The sequence below is a fragment of the Agelaius phoeniceus genome, chromosome 13 (genome assembly GCF_051311805.1).
Source record: "Agelaius phoeniceus isolate bAgePho1 chromosome 13, bAgePho1.hap1, whole genome shotgun sequence".
In the NCBI taxonomy this organism is placed as follows: domain Eukaryota; kingdom Metazoa; phylum Chordata; class Aves; order Passeriformes; family Icteridae; genus Agelaius; species Agelaius phoeniceus.
In genome coordinates, this window is record NC_135277.1 from 17,745,159 (window position 1) to 17,757,345 (window position 12,187).

The 12,187-nt window shown below is 49.1% G+C and overlaps 1 protein-coding gene across 8 annotated transcripts in view; it reads right to left on the bottom strand.

The window, feature by feature from the left end:
• NEO1 (neogenin 1) overlaps window positions 1–12,187 on the bottom strand; it is a 182,373-nt gene that overhangs the window by 39,366 nt on the left and 130,820 nt on the right. For 4 of the 8 annotated variants that reach the window (XM_077185267.1, XM_077185266.1, XM_077185272.1 and 1 more), the window contains exons 8-12: window positions 11,730–11,949; window positions 6,304–6,458; window positions 5,197–5,345; window positions 3,555–3,693; window positions 24–73 (exon numbers count right to left, since the gene is read on the bottom strand). In XM_077185267.1, the coding sequence (XP_077041382.1) occupies window positions 24–73; window positions 3,555–3,693; window positions 5,197–5,345; window positions 6,304–6,458; window positions 11,730–11,949 (713 nt within the window). The remainder of the gene's footprint in view (window positions 1–23; window positions 74–3,554; window positions 3,694–5,196; window positions 5,346–6,303; window positions 6,459–11,729; window positions 11,950–12,187) is intronic. The other 4 variants (XM_077185271.1, XM_077185273.1, XM_077185268.1 and 1 more) reach the window with 2 other exon arrangements.

The window sequence follows — 12,187 nt, forward strand, 5'->3', positions numbered from 1 at the left end:
AGCAGGAAATGCTCCAAGCTTACCTTGGAATTCCGGACCTCCAGCGTCAGATTCTGGGGTGGAGCACTGGGGACTGGAAACATTAAAGGAATTACAACCCCAAACCTTTCAAATATTGCATTTCCACACCCAACTCCTCTCTGCTCTCATTTGCTATGGAAGTACAAACCATTCTGGTTTAAGGCAGCAGATAAAGGAACTACCAATCCTCCCACAGGTTCTTTCTGACCCAGTGAATGGCTAAGGAGGGTTCTGTATTTTCATCCTGAAGAAAAAACTCTTTATTCAGGTCTTTATTTTCACACCTATCTAAATAAAACATGGTTTATTTTTAAAAGCACTTCTCAAACTCTCAGAGGAACTATCCCATCCAGCTCTTTCCCAAGGCAAATCTTTCCTGAACACACTGCTTGATTAGGGGAACCCACATTTAAATTTCTGGCCTGGGTTTTGTTATCCTGATTTTCTGTAACAGGAAACCTCTGAGTCCCCAGGGCCCTGTGACAGTGAGGAGGTGAAGGGCATCTCAGACACTGGGGCTGCCTTTGAACTCCCACTCTTTGCTTGTTCTTTACTCACTCCCCATGGCAGTGAAATCCAGGCAAAAAGGGAGTGCAAGAAAAACCCTGGGAGCAAGAAAAAGCCCTGGAGTGCAAGAAAAACCCAGGGAGCAGAGAATTCCTTGTGGCTCCACAGCTGGCAGAGCTGAGGCTTCCCTGGCAGGAAGAGGAGGCCCCAGGGAAGCACAAGGATGGGTGAGGAGCACAGGGATAAAGAGGGATGAGGACTGCTCCAGCCTGCAGAATTCATTTTCCAAATAGCTCAGCCCAGCCAGGGAACATCCCAGGGAACCCCCTGAGGGCATGAAGTGCAAGAAGAGTTTGTAAAGGATGGGGTGAAGCCTCCCTCACCCACCACCCCATGGCAGAAATGGAGAGGAGCAGGATTTGCCTTCCCTTGCCAGCCCAGCCTGACATCACCACACCTGAGGATGGAGAGCCAGGGGCACAGTGGAGAGGGGAGGATACAAACCCAAGCTTTTCCTTGCTTCTCCAGTGCCACCCCTGCCATGCTCCAAGCCCTGTCCAGCCTGGCCTGGGACACTGCAGGGTCCAGGCACAGCCCCAGCTGCTCTGGAAAAGCATCTCCTGGAGGGGGACAGCCCATGGAGAGCAGCCTGGAGGAGCACCAGGGCAGGCTGATGGCTCTGAGACTGTGAGGGAAGGGCCTCAACCAGGCTCTGAGGCTCAGAGTCCACTCCCAGCTGTAATCCCTGATCAGGAATTCCAGGAGAGGAGAAGCAATCCCCAGGAGCAGCACATAAACCTGGGTTCAAATGGTAATACCTGCAGAGTTATCCCTGCAACAAGGCTCTGGAACAGATTAGGAGCAAAAACCTACATAAAAATGCAGATGCTCTGTTAAATCAGGGCTAAAGGAAGCTTAGGGAGAAATCCCTGCAGGGAACATGGAGATTGCTCCTGGACAGCACAACAGGAAAACATGGGAGGAAAATGTGCATCATTTTGGAAAGATCTGAGAGCTTGCCAGGATTATGAGACTGTAAGAAGCAAGATGACATCCTTCAGAGAGCTTTAGAAAGTAAGGACCTATAGGTTAAGTGTGAAAACTGAAGCTGGAGAAGAAAGAACTCCAGGAAAACATCAAAATGATATTGTAACTAATAAGAAATTCTTCAAACAACCAAGGAGCTGGCAGCCCTTTAGAGAAATCAGTGAGCAAATGGCCAGGTAGGGCAGAAAAAGACAAAGGTAAGGCCACCCAAGTCTCTCCTTGCATTGGTAGTGAGGGGAAGGGAAAGGAGAGGTGTCCTTGACACCCTTCCAAAGGATTCCTATGCTCTCTCCAACTGCAGTGGCAGTGGAAGGGATTATGGAAGAGTCACAGGGAACAGCAACCTCTTGCCAGGCAAATCCACCCAGGAATTCTCAAGGAACTGAAGAATGAAATAGCTGCAAGATTTCTGCAACCTCTCCCAGTTTATTTTGATACCAGAGGTGGCAAAGTGGTGCCAGCATTAAAATGGAACCACTCAAACTCCACCTGCTGGGTCAGAAACTTCCACCAAATCAACCAAAGTAACACTAAAGCATCAAACTGAGAAAGCAGGAGCCATAATAGGAGCAGAATAGGGATTTCTCTGTCTTTCAAGGGAAATCCCTTCACTTTTAAGCAATGAGGGGATAAGAGGGAAGTGCTCATTGAAAGAAAGGCCAGAGCAAGAAGAAGGAGGGAGATGAGTTGGGGAGATCCCAGGGGGTGATCCTGTGGTGAAGAACTGCACAAAGACCTCAGGCTGATTCCTCTTGGTGCTCAGAAAAACCCAAAAAGCTCCTCAAATGCAAGTAATGCCTCACTTACACCTTTGGTACCATTTCAGTCCCCTCCATCTGAGTTGTTAAAATAAAGCAGAAAAGGAACCTGGAGAAAAGTTCAGAAAAGGGCACTAAAGGTTGAATCAGCTTCCACAGGAGAAATGGGCAACCACTCCTGTGTCTTTGGAACTGGAAAATGGATGAACCAGGGAGACCATGGCAAAGGTCCACAGAATGAGGAGTGGGACAGAGGAATAATCAGTGTAATTCCCTCCTTCAGGAGCACAGCCCCAGGCAACAAGGGACCCAAACACAGAGCAGGGGCAGAACAGAGAGGAAGGGGGGATTTTTATCTGTGGAACCTTTGCCCACCTGATGTTGAGGATAAAAGCTGGTGTGGGTTCAAGAAGATGCTGACAGGGTCTCATGGAAGAGGAGCTGAATTAGCAAATACCCAGAACCCACTGCCAAGTCAGGAAGTGCCCCAGAAACAAAGCTGGACCCAGAGAGACTTTGGGACAATATTCCCAATATTCCCCTCTGCTCCTGGTCACTTCTGGGGAAAGGATTCCAGGCTCTGCTCCCTTTCCCTCTGGGTGCTCTTCTATATAAACTTCTGTCTAACAAATACAGTTACCAACCTTTATATGAAGAATTACAAGTCAAAAGAGTTTAAGTAGAATGATAGTGAGTTTATCACAGGGTGAAAAATAGATTTTTGGGGTTTTTAGAATGGGGGTTCAGGGGGCAAGATGGACGAATCTGGGTGTGTCCAGCCTTTCTCCTTCTTCTACTTGGCCTCCATCTTCTGCTGTGATGCTGGCACTTTTGGATTGGTTTAAGGTAGAAGCTCACTGTCTAACATAGGTGATAGGTATTGGGAAGTTATGGTAAATAATGTACAGGTAGTTTTTAGTATAAAAAGATACCAGTGTGCCTCAACCCAACCTGCCAGACAGACCTCAGCAGGCCAGAGAAAGAATTGTATAGATAAGAAACAATAAACAACCTTGAGAACGAGAACACAAAAACCCTGACTCCTTCAACAACTGCCAGGCTGGGAAAAAGAAGCTTGTACACATCTCAGAGTCACTGTGACCAGCAGGCATTCTCAGAGTCCCCCTCATCATTTCCCCCAGATGTGGGGCACAAATATCCCTGCTAAGATAATGACAATTGCTGGAAGCCCCAGAGTGGCAAGCAGAGGAGCAGCGTTACCGTCTGACAGGGTGCGCACCACGACGTCGTGGGTGGAGACGCCGGGGCCGTGCTTGTTGTAGGCGACCACGCGGAAGCTGTACTCGGTGAACTTCTTCAGCCCTGCCACCGTGTGGGACAGCCCTGCCACGTCCACATCCTGTCCCCAACAACACCCCCAGCAAGATCAGCTCACTCTGCTCATGCTTCAGGTTTAGCTTTGCTATTTTTCACATTCTGTGCTGCTTTAGTGGGTGGGGCTGTGCTTCATGTTAGGGGATGGTGAGCTCTGCACAGAGCAGGGAGACAAAACAATTCCTGCTCCAGCTGGGGACTAAGGACAAAGGATCCCAATCTCAGGCCCAAGGGCATAAACAATGTGGGCTGGAGAGAAAAAAACAAGAAGGATGGGACTGCATGGGCTGGAGCTGTAATTGGACAATTAACTCCAATATGCAAATGGGCCAAAACTTATAAATATGACAGACTCCATGACCAGTTGTCCATTTTTCTGTGGTCGTTTTGGGTTGTGCTGCCCAAGGTGGATCTATTGAGGCCTCTTAATAAATCCCTAGTTTATTCTTTAGCTCTCTCTAATCTCTGTTTTGGGTCAGCCTTCACAAGGCATCACAAAGTTCCTGCACAGCCCACAGCAGGAGCGACACCTCCGTGTCACCTTCAGGCACAGCAGGACTTGGGAGGATGCCAGCTCTGAGTTTCCAGGAGAAAATTCTCTCTGTCCTATTTAAATCCTCACATGGACACTGGTCCTGGACATGAAAAGGGACCTGGAAATGCTCAAAAGCATCATAATATGGTTTATATATATTATCACTATAATAATATCACAACAACAAAAACAATAATAATAATATAATAAAAATAATAAATAATATAATAATAGATAATAACATCACAATAATATTATCACTATATTAGTGATATATCTATATTTATAGTGATATATCTATATATATAGAGAGATATTGATATATAGAATAGATATAGTGGGATGCAGATCTACAAAAGGCAACAGCCCTATTCAAAAACTGATGCAAACAATATTTAAAAGTTAAGAAAAATATTCTCCCTTTGCTTTTTAAAGCTGGAATGATACTGATATGCAATCAGATGGGAATGTGGCTGGGATTAATCCTCATTATTCTCAGGTGGCAGCCCATACTTTTACAGAACACACCGAATGCTTCAGTGGAATACTAAGAAAATTAAATTAATTGGATGCTCTGCAATATCAATATATCAATCACTGGGTCCAAGAATTCAAAAAGTTTGGATTAGGGATCATGCCAAAATCAATATTTAGCCTGAGCAGCTAAAACCCAGCCCATAACTCTGTGCAAACACTTTTAATATCACCTGCACCAGAACAGCTCAATAATGACATGGCTGCTCTCTGCCCTCTCCTCTTGTGGTATGATGGAATTCCCCAAAATCTACTTGATGTTGACAAATATCAAATCAGGACATCACCAGTAAAATGGGTTTCATTCCCAGCCCAGACACAAACATTTCACACTGAAATTCTGATTTTAGGTATTCCCACATGTGAGGCTAAAGCATTCAGTCTGTTAGGAAAGCAGCCCCTCCCCAAGGTGTGTGCAGCCCTTCAGGGCAGTTGGAGTGGGTGCAGCAGGCCCTGTACCTGCTCTGTGTGCTGTCCCTTCTCCATGTAGTAGAGTTTGTAGTTCTGGATGTCGCCGTTGCCCGAGAGCGGCGTCTCCCAGGTGACGGTGACACTGGTGGGGGAGCTGGAGAAGGCACGGATGTTGGGAGCAGGGCCAGGCAGCTGGACTGCAACACAAGGGGACCTCTGTTAGTGCCCACCCTGGCCAGCACCCCAGGAAAAGGGGGGATTTTCCCACTGTGACATTCGACATGGATCCACTGCAGGGTGGAAGGTGGGACTAAATTTCCAAAGCAGATCCTGCTCCCTTTTTTCTGGAATGACCCCAACAAGTGACTTGGCATTTACCTGAAGTTTTGGCCTTTTCATATAATGACCATTAACTGAAAAAGACAAAACTTCAGGCAAATGCCAAGTAATAGCAAGAAGTATTCCTGTTAGAACAGTTTAGAGAATTTAGCAAGATTTTGGGAGCGGGGCCGGGCAGCTGGACTGCAACACAAGGGGAACTCTGTTAGTCCTGAGCCTGGGCTGCCCACCCTGGCCAGCACCCCAGGAAAAGGGGGGATTTTCCCATTGTGACATTCAACATGGATCCACTACAGGGTGGAAAGTGGGAGCAAATTTCCAAATGTCCCATCAGTTCTTAATGCTGACAATAAATCCCACAATCCCATCTGTCACCCTGAGTTTTTAAGATTTTCTAAGCCTTCTGATGTTGACATTCTTGTAGTGAATTTTCTCACACACTTTCTGTAAATAACTTATTGTTTTGCATTCCTTTATGGAGGAGGAGAGAGTTGATGGACTGTTGGTTTAACCAGTGGCATTGGAGAGGTGCCACTGTCACCCTCCAATCCACTGTCACTTTTGGAAAACTATAAATGTTGGAGTCAGAAAATAAATGGCCCTTTTTTCCTCTTTCACCTTGAGAACAGTGTGAGCATGTGTTCTTTTGTGTCCTATAGCGACACCCATCAACACAGAAAATCTTTGTAAACTGCGGTGCGCAAGTACAACTTGAAAAAGCATCAGATTCTGGGAAAGGTTGTGAATGGGGAGAATAAAAAATGAAATCAGCATCAATCCCAAAGTGAGGAAAACTCCAGGGACATCCTGGCTCACCCTCGGGCTGCGTTGCCACCTTGAGCGGTGCCGAGCTCTCGCCGGGGCCGTGCCGGCTCTGGGCCACCACGCGGAACACGTAAACTGTCTCTGGCATCAGGCTCTGGATCATCACCTGCGTCTCTCCAGGACGACTCGTGTTTTCCACACGTTCCCTTTGGGAAACAAAAGGGTTGGGCACAGACACCAGCACTGATTAGTAAATGAGGAGTAGCTGCTCCCGTCCCATCTGAACGTAGGCAGCGTGTAAATGGTGCGGGATTTGCACTGTGCTCCCTGCACAACACCACGAGCGTGTGCCACGAGTGCTACTGACAAACTGCTCCCAATTCTGCAGCTTCCCTTTGCACAAAAGAGAATGCACTGAAGGAACAGAATAAATTACACTTGACACCCACAAACTCGGAGTGGTTTCTTTGTTATCCCCGTGACAGCAAGTGATAATTCACAGTGACAGTTTATCCTACAGCTCGGGAGCCAGCACAGAAACTATTTTAGCAGCAGGCACAGTCTGGCGAGATTTAGGGCATTCCTGTTAATATTGTGGGGCTGCTTTTTGGGGATTTTTCAAAGGAGCTGTTTTAACATAATCTTCTACCTCCAGCCTTGCCTCAGCTCCTTGCTGATATTTGGATTTGTTCAGAACACCCAGGGCACAGCCATGGCACTGACGCTGCTTCCACACAGAGTGGAGATGAAGTGAAAATTCCCACCTCCAGCACCTCGTGGAGGCAGACCCAGGGTAGCAGACCCCACAGCAGGAACACTCTTGGCATGGGCAGGGGTATCTCTGTCAGGCCTGCAGGCTGTGAGCTGGAAGCCCTGACCCAGCTGGCAGCACACAGGTCATGTGTGGGGCACCTGGAGGGGCATTGCTGCTGCTCAGTGAGCTCCAGGCAAGCCTGGCACCGGAACAGGACATTGCCCCTGGGGAACCTCTGCCAAACACCAGCCAGGAAACTCCAGCTGCTCTTATCAGGGATTGAGGGCAAGATTAGGAGATCAATCATTAAACCTCTACTTCAAGGCACTGCCCTGCAGCTGAGCTGGTCAGGGCTGTGTCTGGGTAACGCCGTCCGTCTGTCCTTCCCTGGGAATGCCAAGAGCTCCAAAAGGAGCAATCAGGAACTTCCCACAGAGCAAATGCAGGGGACTGTGCCTGCTGTGAGCACCATGCAGCCCCTCTGGGCTGCCAGGCTCCCCATGGGACAGGGATGGGCAGGGACAGGCTGGCCTCAGCCCCACTGACACCTGGTAAAGCATTTCTGACACAGAACCATCCCAGGCTCCTCTTCCTCCCTTTCCAGCCACTCTGCTTCAGTTATTATCAAGGAAATAGGATCCCAAATATCCCATTTTTAATTTATTTTTTTTTTTTACATCCACTGGTGTGGTTGATTTAGCAGAACCTGGCTGAAAACATTCTGAAATCCCTGTTGGTTTCTGCACTATTAAACTGTATCTATAGAGGGGAACAATGCACTCTCTGTAACTAATACCTATTTACATCCTTTTTCTAGAATGTTCCCCTTCATAAGCTCAGCTAAAATGGCACTGCATAAATAGCTTCATTTATTTCAGCTTTTTATTAATTTTCATTGCTAATTTTTCCACTTTGAGCACAACATTTTGTTGAAAACACGTTTCCAAGTGGAGCTTCCTTTTGACATGCTGTAGCTACAAGGATGGGATCTGAGAGCCCAGCCCAAGTGCCAATGGATTCACAGCTGTGAGGTAACATCCAGCTCCCATTAACATGCAAAATATAGCATTTTCTGTCTCAAGTGCAAGTGCACTCCCTGATTTGATCTAAGAAAAAATGGTAATCAGCAAACCAAGGTTATTATTTAAAATTAGAAATAAAATTATTTTACTGGCAAGACAACAACGACCAAAAATAAATAGATATGTCACAGTATTGCAAATTTTCAGTAATAACCAGGGATGTGGCTTCACAACAGCTTGGTAAAAATAGAGAGAGATTAATCTAATTAAGTGCTGAGTGAATCTTTCCTTTATGGCTGTTCCTGGGGAGCCTGGAGCACCTTCTCACACGTGCTCAGGTTGGGATAACAGCACCAAGCAGATGGGCCCAGGAATAACTGCAGTACCCTGCAGATCCCTACAACTGCTCCATGACTCCACTGTAATCCTCAGCTCAGGAGCTTTGGGAGCTCCAGGTTCACAGGAACTCCCAAGCACCCATGGAAGAGCCTCCTGGGCAACCCCAGGAGTTTGGCTGGAAGTGCCAAGGTTAAAGCTGCACTTATATCTAAAAAAGCATCTTTGGGGAGCTGTTAGGGAGTGGATATTGTGTGTGCCAGCTGTGGGGCTGGCAGGGAGCTCCAGAGGCATTCTGAGTGTGATTACACACAATTAGGCTCCATTTGCTGTGTCTGAAGCACACCACAGTTAACTGAGAATTCAGCAGTGTTTCAACATCCCCCATGTGTCATTTACTACCTCAGACCAGCAATGTGCCATTTTTATTCTTTTAATGTGCCATTATTTCTTTTTTTTTTTTTTTGGTCCAAATCTTGAAGTCTGGGGTTCTTCTGCCTGAGTGCTAATCTAAAGTTCCCCAGCATTAAACCTCCCTGCAGCACTTTGGAATTTTCACTCCCTTTCCAGGGACCTGCCTTGAGTGTGGAGTAAATAAATACCTGGGGATGAAGTAACCCTGCAGCTGTGTGAGACAGGAACTTCCATCTGATCAGATTCCCCCAGGTCCCCAGGGGTGTGACAGGGGCCACCCCCTCATTCCCACCTCCCTCCTCCAGGGGAGCCTCATGACAGCACCAGGCCAGGGTGGCACAAGTCACAGCTGGTGACACTGGGCAGCCCCTGAAGCAGAAATGTCCCCTCCATTGCTGCCTCCTCACTTTGCAATGCTCCTCTTGGAATCACAGAACAGGCTGGCTTAGAAATGAAAAGTGATCCAGTGCCACCCCTGCCATGGCAGGGACACCTTGCACTGTCCCAGGCTGCTCCAAACCCCGTCCAGCCTGGCCTTGGGCACTGCCAGGGATCCAGGGACACCACAGCTGCTCTGGGCACCCTGTGCCAGGGTGGCACCTCCCAGAGAACAATTCCTAATTCCCAATATCCCATCCATCCCTGCTCCCTGGTAGTGGAAGCCATTCCCTATGTCCTGTCCCTCCATGCCTTGTCCCTGTCCTTCTCCAGCTCTCCTGGAGCCCCTTCAGGCCCTGGCAGGGGCTCTGAGGTTTCCCTGGAGCTTCTCTTGTCCAGGTGAGGACCCCCAGCTCTCCCAGCCTGGCTCCAGAGCACCCTCAGAGCATCTCCATGGCCTCCTCTGGACTTGCTCCAACAGCTCCACATCCTCTCTGTGCTGGGACAGCTCTGCAGGTGGGGTCTCACTGAGGGGGCAGAGGGGCAGAATCCCCCCTCAAATAAGCCCAAGGGACAGAGGTGAGGGGGCACTGCCATGGTCCTGGGTCTCCCTCCCCTGAAAACTGAAGGAAGCTGAGCCAGCAGAGGCCAAGGCAGTTGGAATTCAGACCTCAGAGGATTTGGGTGTTCCTGAACACTTCCCACTGTCCCAAAGCCTGGCCTGGAGCACCTTGGATATCACCAAATTTAGGGAGTAACAGAAAAACACCATTTGTGAGGCAAATAAAATGTTACAAATTGCCTCAGTTAATTGCCATGAGCCTGGACAAGATGTCTATGCACAGGATTGAGGAAGAGCAGGAATTCCCCTCTGGAGTGTTTTCTGTTCCAAATGACTTTGTGTCTCACACTCTCATCAATAAAGTGAACAGATAATTTTCCCTTGAGTAATAAATCTGATAAGCTAATCTGCAATTAATTTAGCATTGCTCCAAATGAATGTTCACTTCAGCTTCCTCAAACTTATCACAATTTGAAACTGTAATTCTGAGCAGTAGATGCCATCAGGAAGGAGAAGGGGTAGATTGATATCATCCACTGGAATAATCCATCACAAGTGATGATTGTGAGGCTTTCCCCAGATTTCTGTTCACAGCAATTCTGAGGAGGGAACTGCATTTAGCACTGACCATGGGGTTTAACCAACACCCAGCACAGCTGTCCCTGACTCAGGGGGGATTTGCAGGGCTTGGAAGCCTGATGGGATGGATGTGCCTCTTGCTCCCAGCCTGATGGGATGTGCCTCTTGCTCCCAGCCTGACAGGATGTGCCTCTTGTTCCCAGCTTGATGGGATGGATGTGCCTCTTGTTCCCAGCCTGATGGGATGGATGTGCCTCTTGTTCCCAGCCTGATGGGATGTGCCTCTTGCTCCTGCCCTGATGGGATGGATGTGCCTCTTGTTCCCAGCCTGATGGGATGGGCCTCTTGTTCCTGCCCTGATGGGATGTGCCTCTTGTTCCCAGCCTGATGGGATGTGCCTCTTGTTCCCAGCCTGATGGGATGGATGTGCCTCTTGTTCCCAGCATGGCTTCCAGGGGATGTTCCTGTGCTCCCTGAGGAGCTGTGACACTCCTGCTGCTCTGTCCCCAACAGGCTGCTGAAGGCGGGTGCCAGCTCTTGGAAGGTTTGCAGCCAATCCAACCATGCTCAAGGACTGCCTGTGCAACTCCTCCAGGAGTGTGCAACTCCTCCACTGCCTGTGCAACTCCTCCAGTGTGTGCAACTCCCCCAGGAGGGTCCAACTCCCCCAGGAGGGTCCAACTCCCCCAGGAGGGTCCAACTCCTCCACTGCCTGTGCAACTCCTCCAGTGTGTTAAACTCCTCCAGGGTGTGCAACTCCTCCAGGAGGGTCCAACTCCTCCAGGAGTCTGCAAATTCTCCAGGAGTGTGCAACTCCTCCACTGCCTGTGCAACTCCCCCAGGAGTGTGAAACTCCTCCAGTGTGTGTGCAACTCCCCCAGGAGGGTCCAACTCCTCCAGGAGTGTCCAACTCCCCCAGGAGTGTGCAAATCCTCCAGGAGTGTGCAAATCCTCCATTACCTGTGCAACTCCTCCAGGGGTGTGAAACTCCTCCAATGCCTGTGCAGCTCTTCCAGGAGTCTGCAACTCCTCCAGTGTGTTAAACTCCTCCAGGAGTGTCCAACTCCTCCACTACCTGTGCAACTCCTCCAGTGTGTGCAACTCCTCCACTGCCTGTGCAACTCCTCCAGTGTGTTAAACTCCTCCAGTGTGTTAAACTCCTCCAGTGTGTTAAACTCCTCCAGGAGTGTGCAGCTCCTCCAGGAGTGTAAAACTCCTCCAGGAGTGTAAAACTCCTCCACTGCCTGTGCAACTCCTCCAGTGTGTTAAACTCCTCCAGGAGTGTGCAGCTCCTCCAGGAGTGTGCAGCTCCTCCCCTGCCCGTGCAGCTCCTCCCTCCAGGAGGCTCTGGAAGGAGGCAGAGGACCGCCACCCCTCCAGCTCAGGCTGTGCCAGCGAAGCCCAGGAGAGCCCCTGCCCAGGTGCTGCTTACCTGTTGATGCCCTCCTTGGTGTAGAAGATGGAGTAGGTGAGGTTGTCGCCGTGCGGGTCGGAGGCGGGCGGGCGCCAGGTGAGCCGGATGAAGCGGGTGGACACCAGGGTGGCCACGACGTCGCGCGGGGCCGAGGGCAGGGGTCCCGCTGGGGCTGCTGCTAGATGGTCATTAGTGGCACTGGTCAGTGAAGTGGGAGGTAATGTTGGGATGGCAACATCTTGGCATGTGCAAACATTGGGGAATATGAAGGGCAAACATCACCACGGTTTAAAATAAAAAAGAGAAAAAAAAAGAGAGAACAGAAGAAAAAAAAAACGTAAAAGAAATAAACAAAACCACGATGGGAAACAGAAGAAAATGAACACACAAAAAAGGCCATTAAACTGAAGGCTGACATGCAGGCAGAGGTAACTACTGACCACTAATGGGGAGTACAGGACACGGCACTGTCAGGC